A 23,498-nucleotide genomic window follows, 5' to 3' on the forward strand; every position below is an offset into this window, starting at 1 on the left:
AGGATTTCAAAAATTTAGAGATTTAGCAATCTTTCTGCCACAGAGGGAGACATTACTACAGAGCTGCCTGGATTTCTGTAGTGAAATGTGAAACCAAATCAATAAGGCGAAGCACATATATCAAATGAAGCAAATCCTGCACCACAGACAGGCCTGGTTAAAAATGAGGAGAACGTGCAGCTGAAGAAATGAGGGAAAACTGATTTATTTAGATGCCTGCTCCGCATTACATGGTCTCTAGGAGTCTTTGCCTCACTATGCAGGCCTGTCTGACATAATCACAACCACCAACACTTGCACCCAGTTGACCCTGCTGAGGAGAATCGAGCTGCGCCTCTATTTCCAGGCCTGCATCCTCACCACACAGCGACACTGCTGAAGCATCAGTGGGAATAAATGAGTCTAGATAACAGAACCAGTGCTGGACGGTTCAGTCTGCAGCGTCCTGATGATGCAGGATTACACAGACTGGGTTAGATCGGTGGCGCACCGCCAGTAAAGGGCATCATAATGATGAAAGGGCATCCACTGATCGTTACAATATAGGCCCACAGATAATGCGTAATTTTAAAGACAACTTTCTCGTCCTGCATACAATCCGCCATTAATGTGTAGCGGAGCTGACAGCAGCTTGATTCAGCTGTGAGGCGCTCCGGATCAGAAAGGGTGTTTTATGCAACCGTTTCATGCTCCATCAGAGGGGTGAGGCACTGCTGAAATCAGGAAATCCCGCGGATGGAGAGTGTTAATCTCCAGCCACTTTATAACCAATACCATTAAATTATATTATTAGCTATAATTAGCTTGCCAAGGCGTGAGAAGCAACTGTCTGTAGGATCATACAGTATTCAGGGAAAAGCAGTTTGTGTTGCAGCTCCAATGCAGCGCAGATTATTCCTGGAATAAACGCTGATTATGGCTAAAAGGGTGTATGTGGGCTGCATTTGCTTCCAGGCTTTCTGCATCCTTCTGGAGATGGATGCCTACATTCATCAGTGGGCTAATCACCGCTTGGTAAATCCATTTTCAGGTCTCCGCCGCTTGAGATACAATTGCGCATCCGCACCGCAGGAGCCTGGTGAGACAAACCAGCCTCTGCAGGTTTACTACAGCTCCCTCACTACACGGCCGTGGTTTACAATAGGATACAATGGAACACCACAGAGCACAACCTTCATCATCATCCTCATCATCACCAGATGCACAAACTGACATTCGCATCCTGCACAGACACGCACAAACACAGCCGCATTTGCGCGCTCGGCGCAGCATCCCACCAAATAAGACAGAAATAAGCTTACTTTCGCCGACCACCGCCTTTAATCCGATAGGTGCCATGATGCTGCTGAGTGCTGAATTGAGTGTTCACCCAATGCTTCCTCCCTCCTCTCTGTGTTCACCTCACTTCGCTGCGGAGGAGTCTCCAGTTTGAGACGTCATTGCGTATCCTTCCGCATCATCCCCTCATTGGTGGTGCTGGATGTCTGGCTACAACCGCAGCTTATTATCTTAAACAGTTTACTACAGCCTTGCACTTATTACTGAGCCCATTATAAATCATTATACTATTAAGACACCTCGAAAGGTATTTTATAATCTCTTTTCCAGAAACATGCCACTCAATTATTGTCTAGGCCTGCATGTAATATGTAATATATTATTTAACACCAAAAAAGGTGATAAACCACAACCATCTCTATAACTCTAAGTCCTGATAGGGCTGGGCAATATATCGTTAATATATTTTTATTATATCTTTACTATATCACGATATGAGATTAGATATCATCAAGATTTTTGATATCATTATATCACAAGTGTCGCCTGGTTTTAAGAGCATTACATTAAAGTGATGTAATTTTCTGATCCTACCAGACTGTTCTCATTATTATTTGCCTTTACCCACATGGTAATTAAACCCACATTACTGATGATTATCAAATACCTCATTGTGTAAATATTATTTGAAAGCACCACTACTAAACCCTACAATATTGTCACAGAATAAATATTGAGGTATTTGGTCAAAAAATACCACAATATTTGATTTTATCCATATCGCCAAGCCAAATTCTGTCGATTCATTGTCTGATTTAAATTGTTACACTGTTATAAGGAGTGGAGATTGTTGGCCAGTAAATAATAATGATAATAATAATAATAACTTCATTTGTCGAGCACTTTTCAAAAGTGATACTGATAAAACATGAGCATATACATACACCTAAACCAACATATATACTTAACACATAGTCTATCAACTGTCAGGAAAGGCCAATCTGTAAAAGTAAGTTTTCAGATGAGATTTAAAGATGTGAACAAACAAGAGTCAGCTGATCTGATGCTCAGTGGAAGGGTGTTCCAAAGCTCAGCAGCAAGAACTGAAAAGGCTCCATCACCCTTTGTCTTTAACCTGGACTCTGGAACAGTTAGAAGACCAAGACTAGCAGACCTGAGGGGCCTGTTTGGGCGGTATGGTGTGAGAAGCTCAGTTATATACTCTGGTACCAGATCATTGAAAATGGGGCTGGATTGGGCACACGTTGAGGAAACCTCCCTCCAACATGAGCAGACAGTCCTTATCCTGGAACCCACAGGGTAAAAGAAAGCCAGGAAGACCAAAGAACACCTGGAGAAGGTCTGCCGAGACAGAAATCAAGGAATCAAGAACATCCTGGAAAGAAGCAGAGAAGATAGCCCAACACCGAACCAGCTGGAGAAAGTTTGTGAATGATCTATGCTCCCCAAGGAGCAAATGTGTTTAAGTCAGCAAGTCACCAGATCATTAAGAGCCTTGAATGTGATTAAAAGAACTTAACTAAAAAATAAAGTCCTTTTATGCTGATCTTCTAATTTATGAACAAAATGTCCCAGCACTAGTGGCGATTATTTTGGTTACTTAATGTGTGCAAACATTAATTGATGACTGCATTTTCTTAATATGAACCCAAAGAAGAGTAGCTGCCGTTGCCAAGGCACCAACTTAAGGGTCCAAATAAGCAATGAACTCTCTGTCAATATAGTTAGCTATTACTGAGAATGTCCTATTGACTTTAACTCTGATCTTTCATTAATTCGTGAGAATACTGTGCATGTTTTCCCATTAAATCATTCATTATTTCACATCTATCTCTTCTGTTAGCATTATATTTATTATCTAAAAAAAAAAAGAGTTACTAAATGAATTTGCATAAAGGTTTCACAGTGACCTGAGACTGCAGTGGATACAGGGCCCTCTCAATATTAAACAGCAATAAACTCCGTGTCCACAAGGGGGCAGCATGGATCTTTCTACAGGAAGGCGCAAACGCAGGGCATCATGGAAAACTCTCTCTCCCATAACCTGTAACACTATTCCGCATATTTTGGGCTCCAATACAAGTGTTAAATTGAAATGCACTTAATCCAATATAGCCTAAAATATTTTTTTAAATAATCCACATTACTTAGAGGTGATCTTTATGGACAGTACAAGAAGGTTTGCGTTTTAATTGCCATGTAAGTTATAAGTTGAACGCCAAATAAAGTAAGGCTGCACCGACACACACACCGTAAATATTAAACACACTGTCACTATTTAAGCTCCTGGTGCTGGCCACACCCTTGGCAGGGCCGCAGGAACACGTTGAACCAGTGATGACTCCCAGAGGGTGTGTCCTGCCACTGTGAACCAGCCTAGTGTTCACCTCCTCCTGCTCCTCACCGGGCGGGGAGTTGCTCACCTCGCCGTAGTCCTCCTCCTCAAAGCGGGAGCGGAGACACGCAGCAGCGCCAGAGCCGTGCGCCTCTCAGGGGGAAAGTGATTATCCCAGCGGACCTGGTCGGATGTTTGAGACTATTGGAAAGACCACTGAAGCCTATTTTCTTTTTGAATTCAACCTGTAACCAGCCCGGATACTTGCAGGATCTGTGAGGCTCTACTGTAACCATGGGGGACGTGGTTTCCTCTCACCTGGATGAGAGCAGGCGGGAGATGATTACAGGTAAGAGAGGAGTGGCCGGGCTGCGGCTGAAGGACGAAGACAGCTTCCCACAGACTGAAGTTCATTAAAAGTTATTATATTCATATCCAAAACAGCACCGATATCTTCCTAAAAGTTTTTAACAGCGTAATTGACTTTGTAGGGGTGTGTAAAAAGTTCTAAACTTTCCAAATAAGGGGCTTTAAGTTATTCAGCTGTTTTAAATGAGTCAGTTTGAACACAAATAGTTATCTGATTTGATTCCTCAGAAAACTCATGCTTTATCATAGATAGTCATAGATAAACTTTGAACTGAGCTGCAGAGAGAAATCCACTCAGACTTCTCTGCATGATCTATCAAAGAACTTTAATTTCTTAATACTGTGTGTGGTGTTAACCCAGCATTTAATTATTTTTCGACAGTAGCAACTTCTTCTCATTAAGTGTCACGTTTCCCCATTTCATTTTGGGACAAAGCTTCTCATTCATATCAGCGTATTGTTGCTCTACTTGAACACTTGAATAGCTCCCGCGTATCCCATCTCTGCTGCAGGCCTATTTCAAAGAGAGATAATAAGTAGGTTTCCCAGAGGCGAGCGTGTTTGTGTAAGTTTGGGAGCGACTGCTATTTAAGTCTCAGATTGCTGCAGCCTCCCACTGTGAACTGAGCAGGTCTGTGTGATTATTTCAACAAGGCATGGGAGCGGAGGGGAAGCAGGGGAAGAGTGCAGAAGCTGAAACACTTCCATGAATCCTTAGATGCTGTCTTGAAATTTTAAGACCGTCGTTGCTGGAAGTATTTTGGCAATGCATCCGAGGTCCAAAACGATCCAAGAAAAGAGAGAAGACTATTTTTTAGCTGCTATTTGGATCCTCCAGAGTCGTGCTTTGCAGAAATTGTTGTTTGAGAATCCTTTTAGCCTCAGTTACTATGTTTCTTCAGGATTGCAGTTGTGTTTGTGTGTTTGTTGGCACACATACTGGCATGAAGAAACCACTTCTGGAAACTGAAAATTACGTTCTTGAGGTCCAGACACTCAGTTTGTTTGTTGTTGCTGTTTCTTGTGAACCAGAAAGAGAAATGCTCCCAGAAATAGTTTAAAATAGCAAGAACAACATTGTGACAAGCGGACTCTCGTGGTGGTGGTTTCTCTGTTTATGTCTGACCTGCCGGTTTATTTCAGTGTATCTGAAGAGATGGAGACTGAAATGATACAAAATATGAATGAATCGACAACACATTTGATAATAGTTTAAACCACTTCAAAGACAAATGTGTGGATTTATGGCCTGCTTTTTCTCCGTTTTATATCCTTATAAATTGAAAATCCTTTGAGTTTTGGACTGCTGTTCAGGCAAAACAAGCAATTTGAAGACATCACCTAGCTAGACCTTTGGATAACAAGGAATACAGAGCCTGTCGGCTTCACAATGAGCTGAAAAGAGCTGTAAACAAAGATAAAAGGTGTTTATCATGAAAGCGTACTCTTGACCCTGGGAACAGTTTGTGTGACAAAGTAATTTCATCTCAAAAGGTCCACTCAGTAGCTTCTCTGGAGCTTCGACTGCATCTCACATTCTTCAACAGTAAATGGGGCTGACTCAGGTGACGAAAAAGTTGGTCTATTTGGGAAATGTATTCATGATTCAAACATTTAAAACATGAACATCTGAGCAGCTGTATACAGAGCCACCACCCCTTCCAGTTTTCAGATACCTAAAATAGGGCAATATCTTCAGCTTATGAGTCTGGCTGAGAGAAAGATACACATGAAGAGATGAGTCAGAGGAGGAGGGTTCGGGGGGAGAACATAACGAGTGAAGCTGCCAGAGTAAAACAGGTAGAAACTTGTCACAGGATTAATACCTGAAACTGCTGTCTGGCTCTCACACACCCTCCCTCTATGTCATCTTTACCTATCTATCTGTACATCTTTTGCTCTCGTCTTTGCATGTATGCAGGCATGTATGAATAACGTAACAAGAGTGTGTGCATTTGTGTGTGTGGGAGCAAAAGGGAGTGAGGAAAGACAGCTCAGCATTTCAGCACTGGGAGTCTTGTTTGGAGTGAGCACCTCCCAACAAGGTGATTTCTTCATCCTGGCTGCCAACGCACATTTTCACAAAATGATCTCCTCCCTCCTCCACAACATAGATGCAATTCAGTCTGAAGAGAGATGAGGCCATGTGCTTGCTCATCTACAGATTAAGCAAACTCACCCATGTGGAAGATCTTGCACTTGTTTCTCAAATATGTTTTCAAGAACGAGATTGCCACTTTTAAATAGAAGCAAAAGCAAGGACTGAATGATGCCAGGAACATCACAGCTTCTGTCAACATCTCATACTTAAGTCACACATTTTACTGGTTACTAATAATAAATAATGTTTCTAAAGAGATTATTTAACATCCTTTAGAGCTGTTTAGCTACAATGCTAATCCTACTTTATGAAACACTCTTGACAGCTGCTTCAATACAAACTGATCTCAGTTTTCCTGTCACATGCAATGCAGTTCGTGTAGCTGGGACCCTGTTTGCAAGACATTTGGACAATTGAACAGGGATGTACAGTACTTAAGTGTAACCATTATGACCCCAAAAGTCCATCCCTTTCAGCAGGTTAGCATCTGTTTTCATCTCAGTGGGTGATCTCAGTGAAGTTTGGTTTGGTTTTCATTACGGTTTCTGAAAAGCACAAACATGTTCCTGGTGTGTTCTGTCCATCTTGTACGTAAAATTAGTATCTACTACAGTATGGCATAGTAGAGTTTAAACTTGTTTACAAAGAAAAAAAACAATAATTTTGGTAGCATTCCTGATAAACAGCATAAAGTTTTCTCATGCATAGAAGTAACCACCTCATTCTCAGGGGAGAAATCCAACACAGTGGCGCTCAGCTTGGGGCTGGTCAGTGTCCCAAAACCTGTCCAGTGCCTCTGACCCTAAATAACTTCAGACAGGGGAGTATGGCCTCTCTCCTGGTGTTTGGCTCCAGACACACATAATGCATTGAGCTGAGCCAAACTATATCTAGTTGGTACTGCTCTACCTCCTGTACAAGCTCTGGTTTCCTCTCAGTCAGAAAGGTGACGTTCCACATCTCTAGAACAGTCTACCAGCGGTCAGCTCACCTAGGTCCTCGGCTTTGTCTGCCACCCATCTGGCTTCAATGCTTCCATGGACAATGACAGAGAAACTATAGCCTGCCTCATCTAAGTGGTGCTTTGTTATTTGACTTCTGTACTTGTCATGAATTGGCCATAACAAACACTATGTTTGAGTGTAGGATGATCCATAAGTGTGCTTGGTTATTAGAACACCTGAGGCCAAAGATTGATGATCAACTTTGTGGTCGTGTCATCAAACCCACACCTGGGTCAAGAACGAAGCAGCACTGTCAACTGATCACCACCTGGTTCTGAGCTGGATCAGATGGCAGGGAACACTTTCGGACACAACTGGTAAACCCAAATGTGTAGTGAGAGTGACCTGAGAACATCTCGCTGAGACACCTGTCCATAACATCCCATCTCCGTGGAATTTTTCATGCATGTTGTGGCATGTTAGCCTTTGTTGGCCTATGGGGTCTCCTGGAGCAGCAGACAGGTACTAGGAGGCCAGAGGGGCTGCAGCTTCAGTGGTCGCTGAAGTAAAAACTTGGGTGTGGGTGGAGTTTTCAGGAAGGAGAAAGCAGGGCTTGCCTCAGGCTGTTGAGGCAGACTAGGAATATTATCCAGCAGTGGGAAGAGCACTTTGAAGAACTCTGAAATTTAACTGACACTTTCTCTGTGGAGGAAGCAGAGTTTGAAGACTCACTGGCAAAGGTCTCTGAGGTAGTTAAGAAGCTCCGCGACGGCAAGGTGCCAGGTATGGACAACATTCTCCTTGAGATGCGGAAGGCTCTGAACATTGTCGGGCTGCCTTGGTCGTCACACCTATTCAATGTTGCATAGAGTTCGGAACAGTGCCTTCAGAATGGCAGACCAGGGTGTTGGTTCCCATTGGGAGTGAGAGTGGAGCATGGGATTGAAAGAAGGACTGGTGCGGTGTCAGCAGTAACGCGGCCATTTTGGTGAAGAGGGAGCCAGGCTGTGAGGGAAAGCTCTCGATTTACCACTTCATCTGCGTTTAAACCCTCACCTGTGGTCATGAGCTTTAGGTAGCGACTGATAGAATGATATTGCTGATACAAGTGGCATAAGTAAGTTTCCTCCATAGAGTGACTGGACTCACCCTTAAAGACATGGTAGAGGTGCCTTCCTTTGGAGACTTTATGCCATGTCCAACTGGTATGAGACCCTGGGGTAGACCCAGAACCCACTAGAGAGAATATATACCTCATCTAGCTTGGGAACACTGCAGTAGCTACAAAACGTTGCCAGGGAGAAGAATGTCTAAACTACCTGGCTTGGCTACTGTAACCCAGCCCTGGATAAGGAGCAGAAAATGGAAAATAATATAAAGATGCTCTCTATAGAGCGACCTATTGCTCACCTGGTAAAGTGCACCCCATGTAGGCTGAGTCCTTGCAGTGGCCAGGGGTTGATTCCAACTTGTGGCCCTTCGCTGCAGTTCATCCCCCTTTGTGTCATTCTCAAGCTGTCCTATAATAAAGACAAAAGCCCAAAAAAAAAAAAAAAATCTTAAAATAAAATAAAAGATGCTCTCTGTTTTAGATGTCATCTTTTCCAGGTCCCTAAGGCTGCACTAGTTATTCACATAACAAATCAGGGTAGGCTAGGGGGCATCATCTTACTGTGTCTGATGTCAGTCTCTATGGTTATTGTATGACAAGAGAGCAACAGTGCTCTGGATGGAGGAATATAACAAAGCTCTTTGCCATGCCTACACAGGTTGAAACACAGGATTGAGTGTGTGATTTACGATGTGGTCTTTGTTCCCAAATTCCAATTTCCAAGTGCCCCAAAAGGCTGTCCATGTACAATTATCCAGTCTGCTGACTTTGGCACAGCAAGACAACCAGTGGAAAGTACCGACTCTCTGCACATTTGGAGTGGAAGCCTAGTTAGCCAGACTTATCTTGTGGAAATTTACACTGGATGGCGTGAGTGTCTATCAAACATCCACAATATAAAAAAACAGTGACAAAAATAAAAGGAAAGTTTGCATAAGATCCATATCTTGTACAAACAGGATTAATCACATAAAAATATGCTTTGGGACTTAAGGGGTTCTGTAGACAAAATATACACAGTAAACCTTTTGATGAACTTTTTTAAGAAACAGAAGGGTTGATAAGACATTGCCAAACAATGGGGCCGTCTTCATACTCGTTCAGATACCAAACCTGGGTTTAAGTACCAATAGTAAGACAAATGATTTTCTTTTTCATCAAAAAGTAAAATTGTCAGAAAAAAAAACAGTAGCTATCTGGTCAAAGAATATGAATCTGACTAGATATTTTGGTCGGTACTATAAAAGTATCAAGGTTTGATAGCTAACCCTACAAAACAGTATCCACAGGATGAGTCTTAGTATTAGCTGTCTCAAAATCTTCCTTTGTTTCCTCTGACCTGTCAGTCCATCTCCCCCAGTATGACACTGTGTTTTTAATAAGTTTGTGTATCCTTGTCCCCTGTCTCCTCCACATTTTCTCCCTGTCTATCCTGTCCTGTCAGCGCTTTCCTTCCTGCTCTCCCACTACATACCGGCTCCCTCCTTCCTGTGTTGTCCCTTCCATAAACAGATCATAGTCATCACTGTCTGCTGCTGACTGAGCCAAACATACTGATCGGCTCGCAAACTGACTCTTTTTCCAGCACTGGAACGTGGGAAAAGTTCATGTCCCCTCCAGCAGGGTCTCAGAGTATTTATTAGAATGCTGCTTGCAGACAGAGGTGGAAAAGAAATGCTGAGTCAGGCTGCAGAAAGGATCTATGCAAAACAGGAAAACAGTGATTTATCCGAATTGATTACCATAGGAAGACTCCTTCTTTCGCTCCTAATGGGCTGCAACTAACAAGTATTTTCATTATCTATTAATTACTTAGTCTTTAATATGTCTGACAATGCTAAAAATGTCACAATTTCCAAGGTGACATCGTCAAAGGACCTATTTAGTCCAGCAAATAGTCCACAACACCCAAAGATGTTCACATGGTAATCATTTTGAGGCTCAAGCTAAATTTGGCACGACGTATCATGTTTAAAATGACAAGTAAGACATCCAGAATATTTCTATTTGACTAAATGCTGCAGCCATAAAAACATGGAGTCATAGGTTTGAATATCTAGAACAACGTTTGAGTGCACTGTATTTTAACTATGCAAAAGCTTTATGAATGACAGAGCTGTACCAGACAGCTATGATATTAAGTAAACTGTGCTGATAATATATGTTACGTATCTCTTGGTAGAGTGCTGCCCAACAGTCACTGTTTTCTTTCTAAAGGGCCTACTTTAAATTTTACTATACAGCATTATTCATGACCTGATAGCAGCAGTTGACTTTGTGGGCTTTCTGACATGGTGAGACTTAATATAAGACAGTATGCCCTCACAGGAGAATGGCATCTCTCAAAATATACAATAAAAAAGAACTTAAATTGCAAACTTAAACTGGTAAGTTTTGAAAAACATACCAAAAGTAGAGATGATAAAATCACGTGGAAATCAGCCACGTTGCGAGAATTTGTCACGTCTGTCTTGTTGAAAATTAATGCAAACTTTTTTATTGGGTTTTCACTGCAGGACTGTCAATTTTTTACCTTTCAGTACAAATGTTAGCCATTACTGTGAAACTATAAGATGTAATTTTTGACTCAACTGTATCTTAAATAAAAGTGCTACAGAAATATTGTGTCACTGGTGTGATATGGAAGTTTCCTGATCTTGTGTGTCTATCTGTGTGTCCTCCTGCAGCTCGGACCAGAGATGTGATGAAGGAGTTTGGCGACGTGTACGAGCAGCAGTACGCAGTCGCCCTCTTCAATAGCGTCCGCTTTGAGATAGAGGGAGGAGGAGGAACACAGTCACAGCTGCTTCACAGAAAGGCAAGTGCATTGTATCAGAGCTACAAGAGGTTTAAACCTGCTCAGTGTAGGAAGATAAAAGACAAGCTATGCAAAGAAAGAATGTATGTGGCTTCAACCTGTGACTGGATAATATCTAATACGTTACAAACATATAACATATATATGTTAGGTAGGTATTTTCCTGTTCGACAGGTTTTTTAACCCCTTGTGTCATTTACAAAATGAGTAATTAAAAAATTAGTTCAAGTAATCAACGACTCAGCATTACACTTAAAAAATGTAAATCTCTCCAGCTTCCTTTTGCCATCCTACAAGACGTGTGAACAGATTCACACCATTGTTTGTACCTTAATGATTTATGCATAACACAAACTTACATCAATATAGGCTTTGTCAGGCAAACAGAGCTTGATGCTATACATGACATGAGGCATGAATGAGCTGATTCTTGGGGTCTATGTACCAAAACATTACCTAATGAGCGAGGCCTCTGCATTACCACATTTTGTCCGCCTCTCATCGTTTTTGGTAACTGCCTGGACTGAAAGTCCCACCTTTGTTCACGTTTTCAATCACTGAAGGGGAAGTGGAGCACATTTCACACATGAACAGAGACGCTGTTTGGAATTCTATTATGTTGGTTCATCTGCTCTCTGCGTGATGTGTGTGTGTGTGTGTGCCAATGACGTAACAGCAATGTTTTGCATATGTGAATTTACGCTTTGCAAACACATACATGTAGACACAAGACACCTGAGCCAGGGCTCTTTTTTTATACTCTGCAGATTTCAATGTGTCTAATTTTTGATGTAAAAACTATATACACAATACTACGCAACAGTAGTACTTACTTACTGCAGAGGAATGTATTATCAGCACCGCAATCGCAAGTTGTACTGCAAGCATTGAACTGATCAATCAATTCTGTGGTGATCATTGTGCCCTAATGCAGAAAACCAAAGTTTGGGTGTGTAAAATCTAAGTAAAAAAAAAATGTTTAAACCGATTGCATCCTTGTAAACCATCTGGGTAGTGTGTGAAAACCAATAAAAAACAAAAACAGTACAACTGTATTATTTTTAATAATATTAGCCTGTGGTCTACCTCAGTTAACCCTGTGAAAATGAATCACGTTCTTTCGGCTTTGCCCTGACACAAGCACAAGTGACCCTGTCACTAATGCCCGCAAAATTTCCAGCAAACAAACAGCAGCAGATCCGCTCTCAAACACAAGCAGCTCTTTATGTTTCAGCCAGGCTACTCCCTCCTGTCTCCTTCGTTCTTTCCTTCCTCTCTAAGCAGTCTCAGTTACAGTATTATTTGATCTAAGACAGGAAACCTGACAACAAAGTGGGTGGTGTGTATCCTTGTGTAAACACTAAACAAAATCATCATCCCCACATATGTGGAAACACCAACTAAGCTTTAGGTCTCTTGAATAGTTATGGGAGATCTGACAGGCAAGTTAATACAAAATATACGTGTGTGCATATCAGAAGCCACAATGATACATAATATATGACATTAAAATGTGACATTGCATTAGGCTTTGGTTCTAAGTGTCTGTGATTTTTCAGGACCCTCTGGCAGGCCGGTCCATCTTCTCAGGGTGTCTGTTTCAGTATCTGGAGGAGAATCGGAAATGGAGGAATCGCTTTGTATCCGTGCCAAACAGCTACGACATCAGCCTCTATGAGAGCAAAACAGTGGGTGCACTTCTTACTCGACTAAACAGCTGTCTGACTTGGTCATCGGGTCACTTGTGTTGAAACAGCTTGCCGTGTTTGCCATCTCTCTAATAGGCACATGAACGGGGCCTCCACCCAAAGGCAACCATCAACTGCGCCGGATACAAGGCCCTTGACTCATTAGAGGAATACATGGAGCTGATAAATACCAGCCTGCCAGGTGGGAAAAGGACGGAGAAAATAATCAAATATACACTATAAATATGACAATATATGAGAAAATATGGATAAAAATGGTTGAAAATACTATTATGTTATCTGTCTGCACATATTTTACTTAAACATAAGTTGACTTCTTGGCTGGGCTTTAATTTATCATTAGCATTTATTGACTATTGTATTAAAAAACTCTTGTCCAAATGTATGATTTCATTTAAATTGGCATTGATAATAAACAAAATGTGTTACTGTCCATCCAGATTTAATCAGATTAAAAGCATAACAATGGGACAAGAGTCAAGATGTTACTTATTTTTTCATATTTAATCCTCAATGCACCTGTTTTTTATTCTCATTTATTATTTTTATTTTACGTATTGTCTGTAAGTGCTTTCTAAATCTTTAAGTTTCTCATTCTCACTCTGTCGTGTGACCTGTCGTAGGTATCAAGGCCAAAGTGAGCAGTCATCCGTTTATCAAGTGTGCGACCCAGTACCCCCTCATCCTGTGGCACCCGTACGCCCGCCACCACTACTTCTGTGTGATGACAGAGAAGGAGCAGAAGAAGTGGCACGCCGTGCTGCAGGACTGTGTCAGACACAGTAACAATGGTAACGATACACACAAGCACACAATGAAGTGCAGTGATACACCAGAAAGGTCCCTGGTGGTGTCACGTTAATGAGATTCAGATTTTTTTATTTCAAACTGACGAGCAGACGAGATGATTGCCAAATTCACTTGTCTACAGCGTACACTAAATGTACTCCATTTGAACAGCAGCAGCGTCTCTCTATGTGCTCCACCCTGGACAATTACTGCCTCTCTCTGCCTCTCTACCTTCGTTGGCGGTTCAGACGAGGGTGTGTGTGAGTGTGTGAAGCCTCTACATGCCATCTGAGTGAGCTGGTTGATCTGTGAATGTGAGATCATGCAGGAATGATGGGCATTTGTTTTTATTTTTTTATTAGTCTTGGTAACAGTGTGACATGTTGTTGTCATTGGATCAGAGCTCCAAATGTTACAAATTTTAAAGCCCTGACAGACAATCTGCATCACTTGAATAAGTGGGCAGGGACTTTATTTACTCAACTGAAGAGACAGTCAGACTTATTTTAAATAGGCATTTATTTTAATTGCTCGTGTTTTATATTTGATTGCGTTTATTGAGACGCTTACCTTTTTTAATTAGCTGTTAACTGTTAACTCAACTCTTCCTCCCTTTTGTTTCACAAAAAATCTTTCAGCAGTTTACAGATCACTTGTAGAACTGAAAATATTCAAATATTAGACCATAACGTGTCCATTCATTAGTCTGTCTATTGCAAATAAGTGTTTCAGTCATTATCAAACAAAAATGAAAACTGTTCTCTGGTTGTAGTTTCTTATATCTGAGGATTCACTGCTTTTCTTGTTTTGAAAAAACAAGCATTTTTGAGATTTGGGCTCAGAGAAATTGTGATGTGCATTTTTACCACAAATAATTCATTAAAACAATCACAGACAAATTAATTATTGTTAAAAATTAATATAAAATATCCTTAATAGTTCTAATCCCTTCTCTTTCCTGTAAGCCTTTCATTTTGAAAAATGTACATTAGTACTGTTTATCTTTATGTCATAAAAGAACAGCTAAGTAGACGCTACTTTTACCATTGAGGCATGCAATACATGTCATCAGTGTAGTGATGTGCCGCCCCACCTAATGGCTTCTCCCAGGATTAGGGAGTTACCAAAAAAAACAACTTACATATGAAGAATAATACATTTAAAATGGAAGACACAGCAACTTAGAGGGAACTATGTCCACACAGTTTCTAAAAATCAAGCTCAGTACATTATAATATGACATGTTTATGAAAAGCGTGAGGAATATAGTGGTAATGAGTAGCTGCTTTTTCCTTTTATGAGATTTTTTAATTGTACAAGCCTTTAATTGTTTAGGCGTGTCACCATTATTTCAGTGCTGGCTCTTGTTTGTGAATTGACGGTATTTTGGAGGATCCTGCAGTGTGTTTGTCATTTGGTTGCACATCAGAAAATTATTGTTATATCAGGGTGGAGAATTACTCTTGATCTGCTATAAGGCTTTTTTTTATGATGGCATGACTCATGTGTCATTGTGTTGAGACACAGAAGGCAGAGACGTGCCTGAGGACGCGCAAACATAATGTAATCCCATTTTTTTTATCGTGTTGTCACACTGTATTTCTTGGCTTGGCAAGAGTGACATCTTTGGGCTTTGTGTAGGAGAATCTAATGATTGGCCACCTTCCAAATTGTGTGCGCCACATGGCATGCTCACTGCAAATTATACAACAAGTTTTAATTGGCAGGTATATTTAAATTTTGCAGTAAGATGCAGTGAGTCCATTCATTGCCTACGTTTGAGGAGAGTCAAATTCCTTTTTGTGGTTGTGTGCGTGAGTGATCTCACATTCAGTGTGCTTTATTTAGATTTGAGACAGAGAGAACCGGGATGAGTGGGAACCGTAGGGGAAGTTGAGTTAAAAATACAAAACTACGGAGATTAAGCAATAAACAAACTGCAGTGAACGAGACTGGGCATGTTTGGGTCCTGCTGGCTGCAAAGGCAGGTGGTGTTGAAAGAGATTGTAGATAGAGCGTGGATTATTAAGGAATCTAAATAGGCCTTTTGTACATTATTAATACATCTATATTTATTATAACTTTAAACATGTGGCTAAATTACCTGTAATTGTGCTTGGAGTGATTGTTAGAATGGATCATCACACTCAAGGAGTCATTGTAATCATTAAGTCAGCTGCATCGATCCCTCCACACCTGAAGAAAGATGCAAGCAAGCATGCACTTTAGTTTGTCCAAGAGTTACCTGTGTAAATAAAAAGCCAAACAATCCTGTATTACGAACAACTAAAACCTCATACCATGCATCGAATGAAATAACACACTGGATCGAAGCTCATTAGTAGGCTGAAAAAGTTGCCCAACCTGATTCAACCTTGTTGTGCACGGAGCCAACTAACATGCCAACTGTCTTGCATGAATTCAAGTGTTCTGTTTAACCACACATGTCTATGCTAGCAGCTGTCTGTCACCAGTATTAGTTTCAAATTAAACAATGCAAGCCTCAAAGTGTCAGAAGCCGAAAAACAGGAGCTTTAATTCTTCACTTAAGGAGTTTTGGTCAAAACTAGCCGAGGAGAAAACAAAGTAGAAGCCAAATACCAACTGCAATGCACACATTTTCTGACTGTACATAAAACTGCCTCTGTCTGTCCTCAGTCAAGCACACCTGTTACTTCCCAACACTACCTGTTCGGGCATGCTCAGTAAACGCCAGAGTCCCTGCCATACATTCCAGCTGTGAGGATGGGCTCCAGGAGTATGCTGAAAGAGAGTGTTGCTGTTTTACAGTCGCCATGGCTGGTGTCAGTGTGGATTGGCATTCATGTTTCTGGCCTGTGTTGACACGCCCAGTCTCACCTCTGTCGTGCTGATGTTTTGAGGAGAACCAGAACCGGAAAAAGGCTTTCAGGGGGTGATGAATGGTTTTACAGCCTGACCCCTGACCCCTCTGCAGTTTCATTTACTGACTGGACTTACACACACACACACACACACACACACACACACACACACACACACACACACACAAACATGTACACTTGCTGTACATGCCACCACGTCCAACAGGACAGATTTTAAAATGTTGGAATGAACCCATCTTACATATCAAATAGTTACCAGCAAGTTTGTATGGCTACAGATGGCATCAGAGACCTTGCACATGGTTTTCTTTTACACTTAAGTGTGAAATGACCACTGAATCTTACAGAACATGTCAGTCATGCTACAGAAAATACTGCAGTGCCCATGAAGAATAAACTTCTTGAAGCACAGAAGCTTCATGCAAAGCAGCTCTTTAGCTGAACACTGACACTATTCAGCTGGCTTTGATAAGTCGAAACCACAAGTTAAATGTTCCCGCTGACACACCGATATATTTGCATCCACTAAAGCTCTTGTTGTTTTACCCTCAATCGCTCTCCAATAAAATGATCAGCTGCTGCTTTGCATCGCCTTAACAGAATGAAGTGCAAAGCATCCTGTTAACAGGTGACCTCATCGCGGTATTCTGCACAACGCAGAGCTGCGGCCCATCTCATTAGTCAGCATGTCGACGTGTCTGTGTGAGTGTTCACACCACAGAGTTCAACCAGGATCTGCAAAATCTAGTAGACCCTTACAGCAGACAGTTTGGGTTAGACCTTCACTGTTTACCTTTGTTTACTCTTCAAAATAAGTAGTTACAACAATTTAAATGTGACTGTTCTAGATACTCGACCTTCAGCCTCTAATTAACCTGGTGAGTTAAATGTTATGACTTAAAATGGAACCAGTAGGCCTAAACTAAAATTTTAAAACCCACAGGCCACTCAGAGTCTCCGGTGATGTAACTGTCGTGGCTGAGGTTTAAATTCATAATGAACTTTACACGTAAACATAATGATGTCTAGTCCTGAATTAATTTGTTTCTCATTCAATTGGCTGATTGATGAAATATGAAGCCATTTTTTTTTAAATCAGTAAGGGGTTCCCACACAGTTTTACCAATGAATTTTCAAAACTTTCCCATAATATTTTACTCTAATTCCATGACTTTAAGTAGTTTAAGTAGCGAATTAAAGTAGGGCACATTTCCAAACTGGGAGAGGTACACACACTTCCTTTTCCCACAATTAAATTTGGCAACTATTACGCTTTGCACCGAGCCTCCACCAGGGTCTGCTTCTCTTGAGCCATGTATTAAATTTGTTGTTTGAAAGCCATACATAATTAACCACACAGTTCCTGGTCATTTGCGCTTGCTAACTTGCCAACTTTACTCGCACGTTAGACATTCCTGCCACAGACAAGCTGCATGCACCAATATGTATCATGTGATTATAGTGACATTTCAATGGTTAGGCCACGCAGCACTAGATTTTAAATTAGCAATACATCATATTTCAGGATTTTTGTGAGCATATTTTAATTAAACAATAGCCAAAACAATTTATACTCCAAACATTGCTAAGAAAATTTGTTCATTCCAAAATTTCCCAGGCCTGAAAAACAGTTTTGCTAATTTTTCATAGCTTTTCCAGGAATTCCATGACAGTGGGAACCCTGAATTAATATCATAAGTCATATTGGAGCAGGCAATCATTTGTTTGTTCCAGCTTCTGAAACGTGAGGATTTGATCCTTTTTGTTATATATTATTGATAATTAAATATCTTTTGGCTTTGAACATTAAGTCTAGTAAAACAAGCAATATGGCGAGATAATCTAGGACTAACGTATATATTTATTGACTTTTTTATGATTTGTTCATTAATTAAAAACTATAATGAAAATTGATAATAAGAAATAATGATTAGTTTCAGCCCTTATGATGGATTCAGTTGGTGCAGCAGTCCAGCAGCCAGGCTGATGCTGCATCTCATCAGTAGTCATAGACTGCTCCAAGCTGCTGCTGGGCCACTAGAGTACCATCAATCACAGACAAGTCTCCACCCCCACAGCCCTCTGCTCTGATCCGCAGACCTCAGACTAATTCCCCTCAGCAAGAAGAGACCTGCGATGGGCACATTCAAAGGGCGATAAAAGAACATTTCAAGCCATGTTTGTGGCTTGTCAGTAGCTGAACAGTGTGCGTCTCAACACGCTGTACAATTCAAAATGCTGACGTTTATGTACTCTATGGTGTCGTTACCCGACAAAATATACAAAATAAACCAAAACAGGGTGTCTGGCATTCACTCATCTGCAGCTGATGGAGGCAGGGATCTGCTGAAATCGTATTTTAGGACTTATTCGGTCATGTGTTTGTGATGTCTGCGGCTGATGGTATGTTTCAATGAGTATTTATTGTACTGTGGGTTTGGTGGGTTCTATAGGGCTGCACCATATGGGGAAATCCTCCTCATGCGTGTCAATGGAGGGAGCAGCAGCAGTGCGAGGATTTATAAGAAGTGCTTTAAACAAGCTTCAATGTAAAGGCAGGTGCCCTGAAGCTGAAGCCTAATCAGAGAAAATTTGACATGGAAATGCATAATGGGTTATAAAATGTCAAATATATTTAACTCTGGGAAACATACACATGCATCTGTAAATGTGAAGGCCTGGGAACCCATCCACTGCTGCTGCTAAAATCCCACCAACCAGAGAGTGGTGAGCAAGGCAGGGAGGGAAATGCCTCGAATAAAGAGACCGTGGTAAGTGCTGCCACATGTTCTATTTATACATGGTACACACATGCACACAGTGCAGAGAAACTAATCTGTTCCTTGATCTCACTTGCTTCAGACACATGGAGAATGTGTAGTGGTTAACAGGCCTGGCAGGTAGTCAAAAAATATTGTGCTTTTTCTGTTGGCACTGAGAGGAAGTTTCTCTTTAAGTGAGCAACACGCTGAGAATATAGAAGAATTCGCTTTTAGGTATTTTACACTGCTGATCTGGTTTGCTCCCTTAAATTTTTCAAATTACCAATTTATTCTTGAAAACTAAACAGTCGACATGAGGACTGAGTGTTTAAGCCTAATGATTCCCAGCCACCAGGCCACAGACCAGTGCCATGCCATGGGTAAACAATACTTATTTACCATTACTATTTATTGTAGGGGCTCTAAAATATCTCATGATATGCCAACTGGACCCATCATAATTCCAGACTAAGGTAAAAGATGCTTTGGGTTGTCTGCATTTCTTTTAACCAATGACAACTGTCTTAGGCAGCACTGAGCTTAGGATGCAGCGTCGATGCCCCCTTTTGATTCTAGCAAAAGAAAACAAATCATAAAACATTAAAAAGACGTTTTAGTGTGTAGGTCGCAAGTTCAGAAGCTGGTAGGCACAGTGCTAAAACAAACAAAGTGTGGAGATACGTCTGGCTACGCAAGCCCTAGTTTTAGTAGCAACCGGGATTCTGAGAACAGTAACATGCAGGAAGCATGTTCCCATCTAAAATAGAGGGGCAATGACAGGCTCTACATCCACAGTCTACATCCTTTGAGTTACAGCAGTCCATCATCACCCACTTAGCTACTCGATAAGCATGTGCCATGTTCCTGTTACTGTTACAACTAGTTAGCTATCATGGTTAAACATGAAACTTCAGGAGTGAGAGAATGTTAGAGGAGAAGATTAAGAATTCAAATATGTAATTTCCATGGCTTAAAGTTCAACCAATGTTTGTGAATATGAGCTACTCACTCAAAGCCAGAAACCTGAGAAGTAAGACAATGAAAGACGACTGATTTTGTGGACCCACAGACTGCTTTTCTTTTTCTATAAACAAATGAGCTTTATTCTATTGTGTTCTCAGCTCTGATACCGAAAACATTCCCATTTACTTAGATCATGCCCCTGGGTGCTCTCAGTGTCATTTATAACATCTTTCCCAATTAATTGTCTGTGGAGCAGTTCTAGACTTTACACACTACAACATCACAAATTTGAGTTTTAGCACTGTACTTTTTGGATTTGGTCCATGTTTACTTTAATATTTGGACTATCTTCGACCATAAGAATATCAAATGAGTTTTGAAAATGGGCGTAGTTGCCGTTTGAAGTTTGCTTTAAGGCTTAAAAGCTTTGGGCCTAAGCTTTAAAGGGAGGAGTGTCATCCTCGGTGCTATTCTTTGTCTTACTTCTGTGAGGCAGATGTAAATACAAAGGATAATTTTGCCATAGAGTCAGTAAGTTAGCTATGGACTACGACACGAACCTAAGTTATATTTTTGCAATTGGCATTGCTGAATTAGCTCCCTCTACATAGGGAGAGCTGATTGGCTGACTACTTGGTCAAGAACACTTTAAAAGGCCATGTTGCTGACATGCACATTATCCGTTGAGGCTCTATAAGGATAGTAAACCATAAGCCAGTCTGCTGCTGCATCCCTCAGACACTCTTCACTGCATTTGACCTCCAAACGATGGCTGGTCACCTGCCAACATGCCAGCTGTCTGTGCCGTTATTTTCCCACTGCGCCTCTAACCGTAGTGTCCAGTGAATTCTCATGCGAACCTGTGCCAAAACAAGCTAACACACGACCCTCAGCCTGTCAGCAAAGAGTTAGTGAGCCGGGAGCAGAGACAGCTTCCTGTCTGGCACTGCCTCTCCGCCCGCCTCACTCCTTGGTCACTTCCTGTCTTTGTCAGCCTCCTCTGAGTCACAGACTTACAGCCACAGACAAAACAACTTCATAGACATTCAGGCAATAAAGACGCACACATTGATGCTTGTGTGTAACAGACTTCACAGACGGCAAACAGGTAATCACTCAGGCATTCTGTGGGTAAACCAAGCATTCATTCATTCATTATGCAGCACAGAAAACTGCATTCTTGTCCCTCATTTTTTGGCACCTCGAGAGCGAACAGCCTCACAAGGCAGCAAGGGTGGATACTTAAATTGCCAGAGCAACCTCGCCAAACTTTTTTTGGACATTTGCACACATGTATGTGGAGGTCTACATGGCGTGCAGGCATACAGATACATTTATATCCCTGTAATGACATCAGTATCATTGCTATATCTACTTTCACTTCAGTAAGGGTGAAGTAAGGGCTCTAAATATTTCTTCCACCACTGCAAAACTAAATCGCTTCAGTGGAAAGTACAGCACTTAGCGTAAGTGTGTAGGCACAGTGAAAAGCCTAAGCAGAGGGGTAAGGTTTTTAAAAAGGTATGCTGCTATTGTTGAAGTTGTGCTTTCTTATTGACCAGCACAAATGATGGTAAACAACATTTCAATAACAGCTGGGTGGACACACCGCAAACCTATCCTTTAATTTATTTGTGCATCAAAGAAGTGGCTCTTGTTGCCACATGAGCAAAGAGAATCTCAATCAGTAGTTTTATTTAAAGAAAGAACTGCGCCGAAGGACAAACTAATTATAGAGATGTTTTATTCCATACACCTGTTTATACTCTTTTGTGAGGGATATATGACTTTCAGCGCTCTGTGTCACTCAGTGCTGTGGCCTTGAGAGTGGGAGAGAGGCAGCTAGTGATGTATTTCCATCACTTGAACACAACCACATGATAAGAACCAACTTCCTAAAAACGCACACGTTGCCGAGTGCTTTGTGAGCTGCTTCTATTGTCCTGACGGCTGGGAGGGGCCGTAACCAGGGCAACCACATGAAATCTGTCCTCCAACAAGCCAACATCTTCCTGTTTTGAGGGATGACACAACTGTGTGTGACAGGGGCTGAGTGTATGTGCTGTCCTGCACTCCAGCGACTGTTACTGAATATACCGCCGGCCAAAATTAGACTCTCAGATGGCTCCACAGAAATGACTCAGATGTTATGGAAACTGTTGTTAGTGTGTTAGTGTCTACAGAAACCAATGAAATGTTGACACGTTAGTTCATCGGATACTAAGTAAACATTCATTTATAGTCATTTCAGAGCATTCTGACACAGTAAGAAATCAAACAATTCAAAAAACATCCTGCAATTTTGCCATTTGCCATCATGTCAGCCAACTGCACCTTCTTTTAAAAGAGGGGAGAAGGGGGTCTGGCCTCTGTCATGTTACCAAGCATCTGCTCTGTTCTTTTCCGCCCCCAACAGGTCTGCCAGAGGACTGCACTGTTAAAACACCAGCCTTCACTGATACTGTGAGACATCACAGACAAGCCAAAGGACACTATGGGACCTGGGATATGATGTGTGGAGCACCCCCACAGGTCAGGATCTCAGATTATTCACAGTACAGCTGTGTACCAGCTCAGAGGCTGGATCCTATAAACTATGCATTTCTAGATTTGGTTTCAATGCCTTTCCCATCTTATGCAAGATAAACGTAAACTCAAGGTATCATGAAACGAGGAGCGCCTGAATGCATCATTAGTTTTAGACTACCTTAATGCAGGATGTTCTGCCCAGGACTGCTTGATCACTGCAATAATCATAGTTACAATTATTTTGGTTAATACTGAGATCTGGATTATTTAACTCTAGTATTCAGTAACTTGAAAAACATCATGCGTTTATTGAACTTTGAAAAAAAAATAAAAAATAAATGTGAAAAAGATATACTTAAAAATAAATAGTAAATAATAAATATGTTTAGTTAAAAAATATATAAAAAATAATGATAAATAAGTAAAAATAAATAAGTTTAAAAAATAAATGTAAAAAATAGATACTTAAAAATGAATAGTAAAGAAATATGTATAAATCTAAAAAAAAATAAAAATAAATAGGTAAAAATAAATGAGATAGATAAAACAAGATCAAAATAATTGTAAAAAAAAAACTATATATACTTAAAAATGAATAGTAAATAAATATGTATACATTTAAACAAATATAAAAATAAATAAATAAAAAATAAATTAGATCAAAATAAAAAAAAAATCAAAATAAATGTAAAAAATAGATACTTAAAAATGAATGGTAAATAATAATGTATACATTTAAACAAATATAAAAATCATAAATAATAAGTAAAAATAAATTAAATAAAAATAAAAAAAGATCAACTATGTAGAAATGTTAGAGCAATTCCACAGCCAAATGAAAACTGAATGCGGCACAGTAACATTTTTATGTTGATTATTTTGTGAAAACACAGCCAGTGATACAA

The 23,498-nt window shown here is 40.7% G+C and overlaps 2 protein-coding genes across 3 annotated transcripts in view; one reads left to right on the top strand and one right to left on the bottom strand.

Annotated features, from left to right (window-relative positions):
- Positions 1-1,427, bottom strand: part of stxbp1a (syntaxin binding protein 1a) — a 43,007-nt gene extending 41,580 nt beyond the window's left edge. For both annotated transcript variants that reach the window (XM_033647260.2, XM_033647259.2), the window contains exon 1: positions 1,302-1,427. In XM_033647260.2, coding sequence (XP_033503151.1) covers positions 1,302-1,338 — 37 coding nt within the window. In that variant the 5' untranslated portion in view covers positions 1,339-1,427. The remainder of the gene's footprint in view (positions 1-1,301) is intronic.
- A 2,271-nt stretch (positions 1,428-3,698) lies between these two features.
- Positions 3,699-23,498, top strand: part of niban2a (niban apoptosis regulator 2a) — a 39,529-nt gene continuing 19,729 nt past the window's right edge. Inside the window, exons 1-6 of the mRNA XM_033646625.2 lie at positions 3,699-3,983; positions 10,847-10,977; positions 12,537-12,665; positions 12,762-12,867; positions 13,310-13,477; positions 22,481-22,596. Coding sequence (XP_033502516.2) covers positions 3,929-3,983; positions 10,847-10,977; positions 12,537-12,665; positions 12,762-12,867; positions 13,310-13,477; positions 22,481-22,596 — 705 coding nt within the window. The 5' untranslated portion in view covers positions 3,699-3,928. The remainder of the gene's footprint in view (positions 3,984-10,846; positions 10,978-12,536; positions 12,666-12,761; positions 12,868-13,309; positions 13,478-22,480; positions 22,597-23,498) is intronic.

Source organism: Epinephelus lanceolatus, chromosome 19 (assembly GCF_041903045.1).
Source record: "Epinephelus lanceolatus isolate andai-2023 chromosome 19, ASM4190304v1, whole genome shotgun sequence".
Taxonomy (NCBI): Eukaryota; Metazoa; Chordata; class Actinopteri; order Perciformes; family Serranidae; genus Epinephelus; species Epinephelus lanceolatus.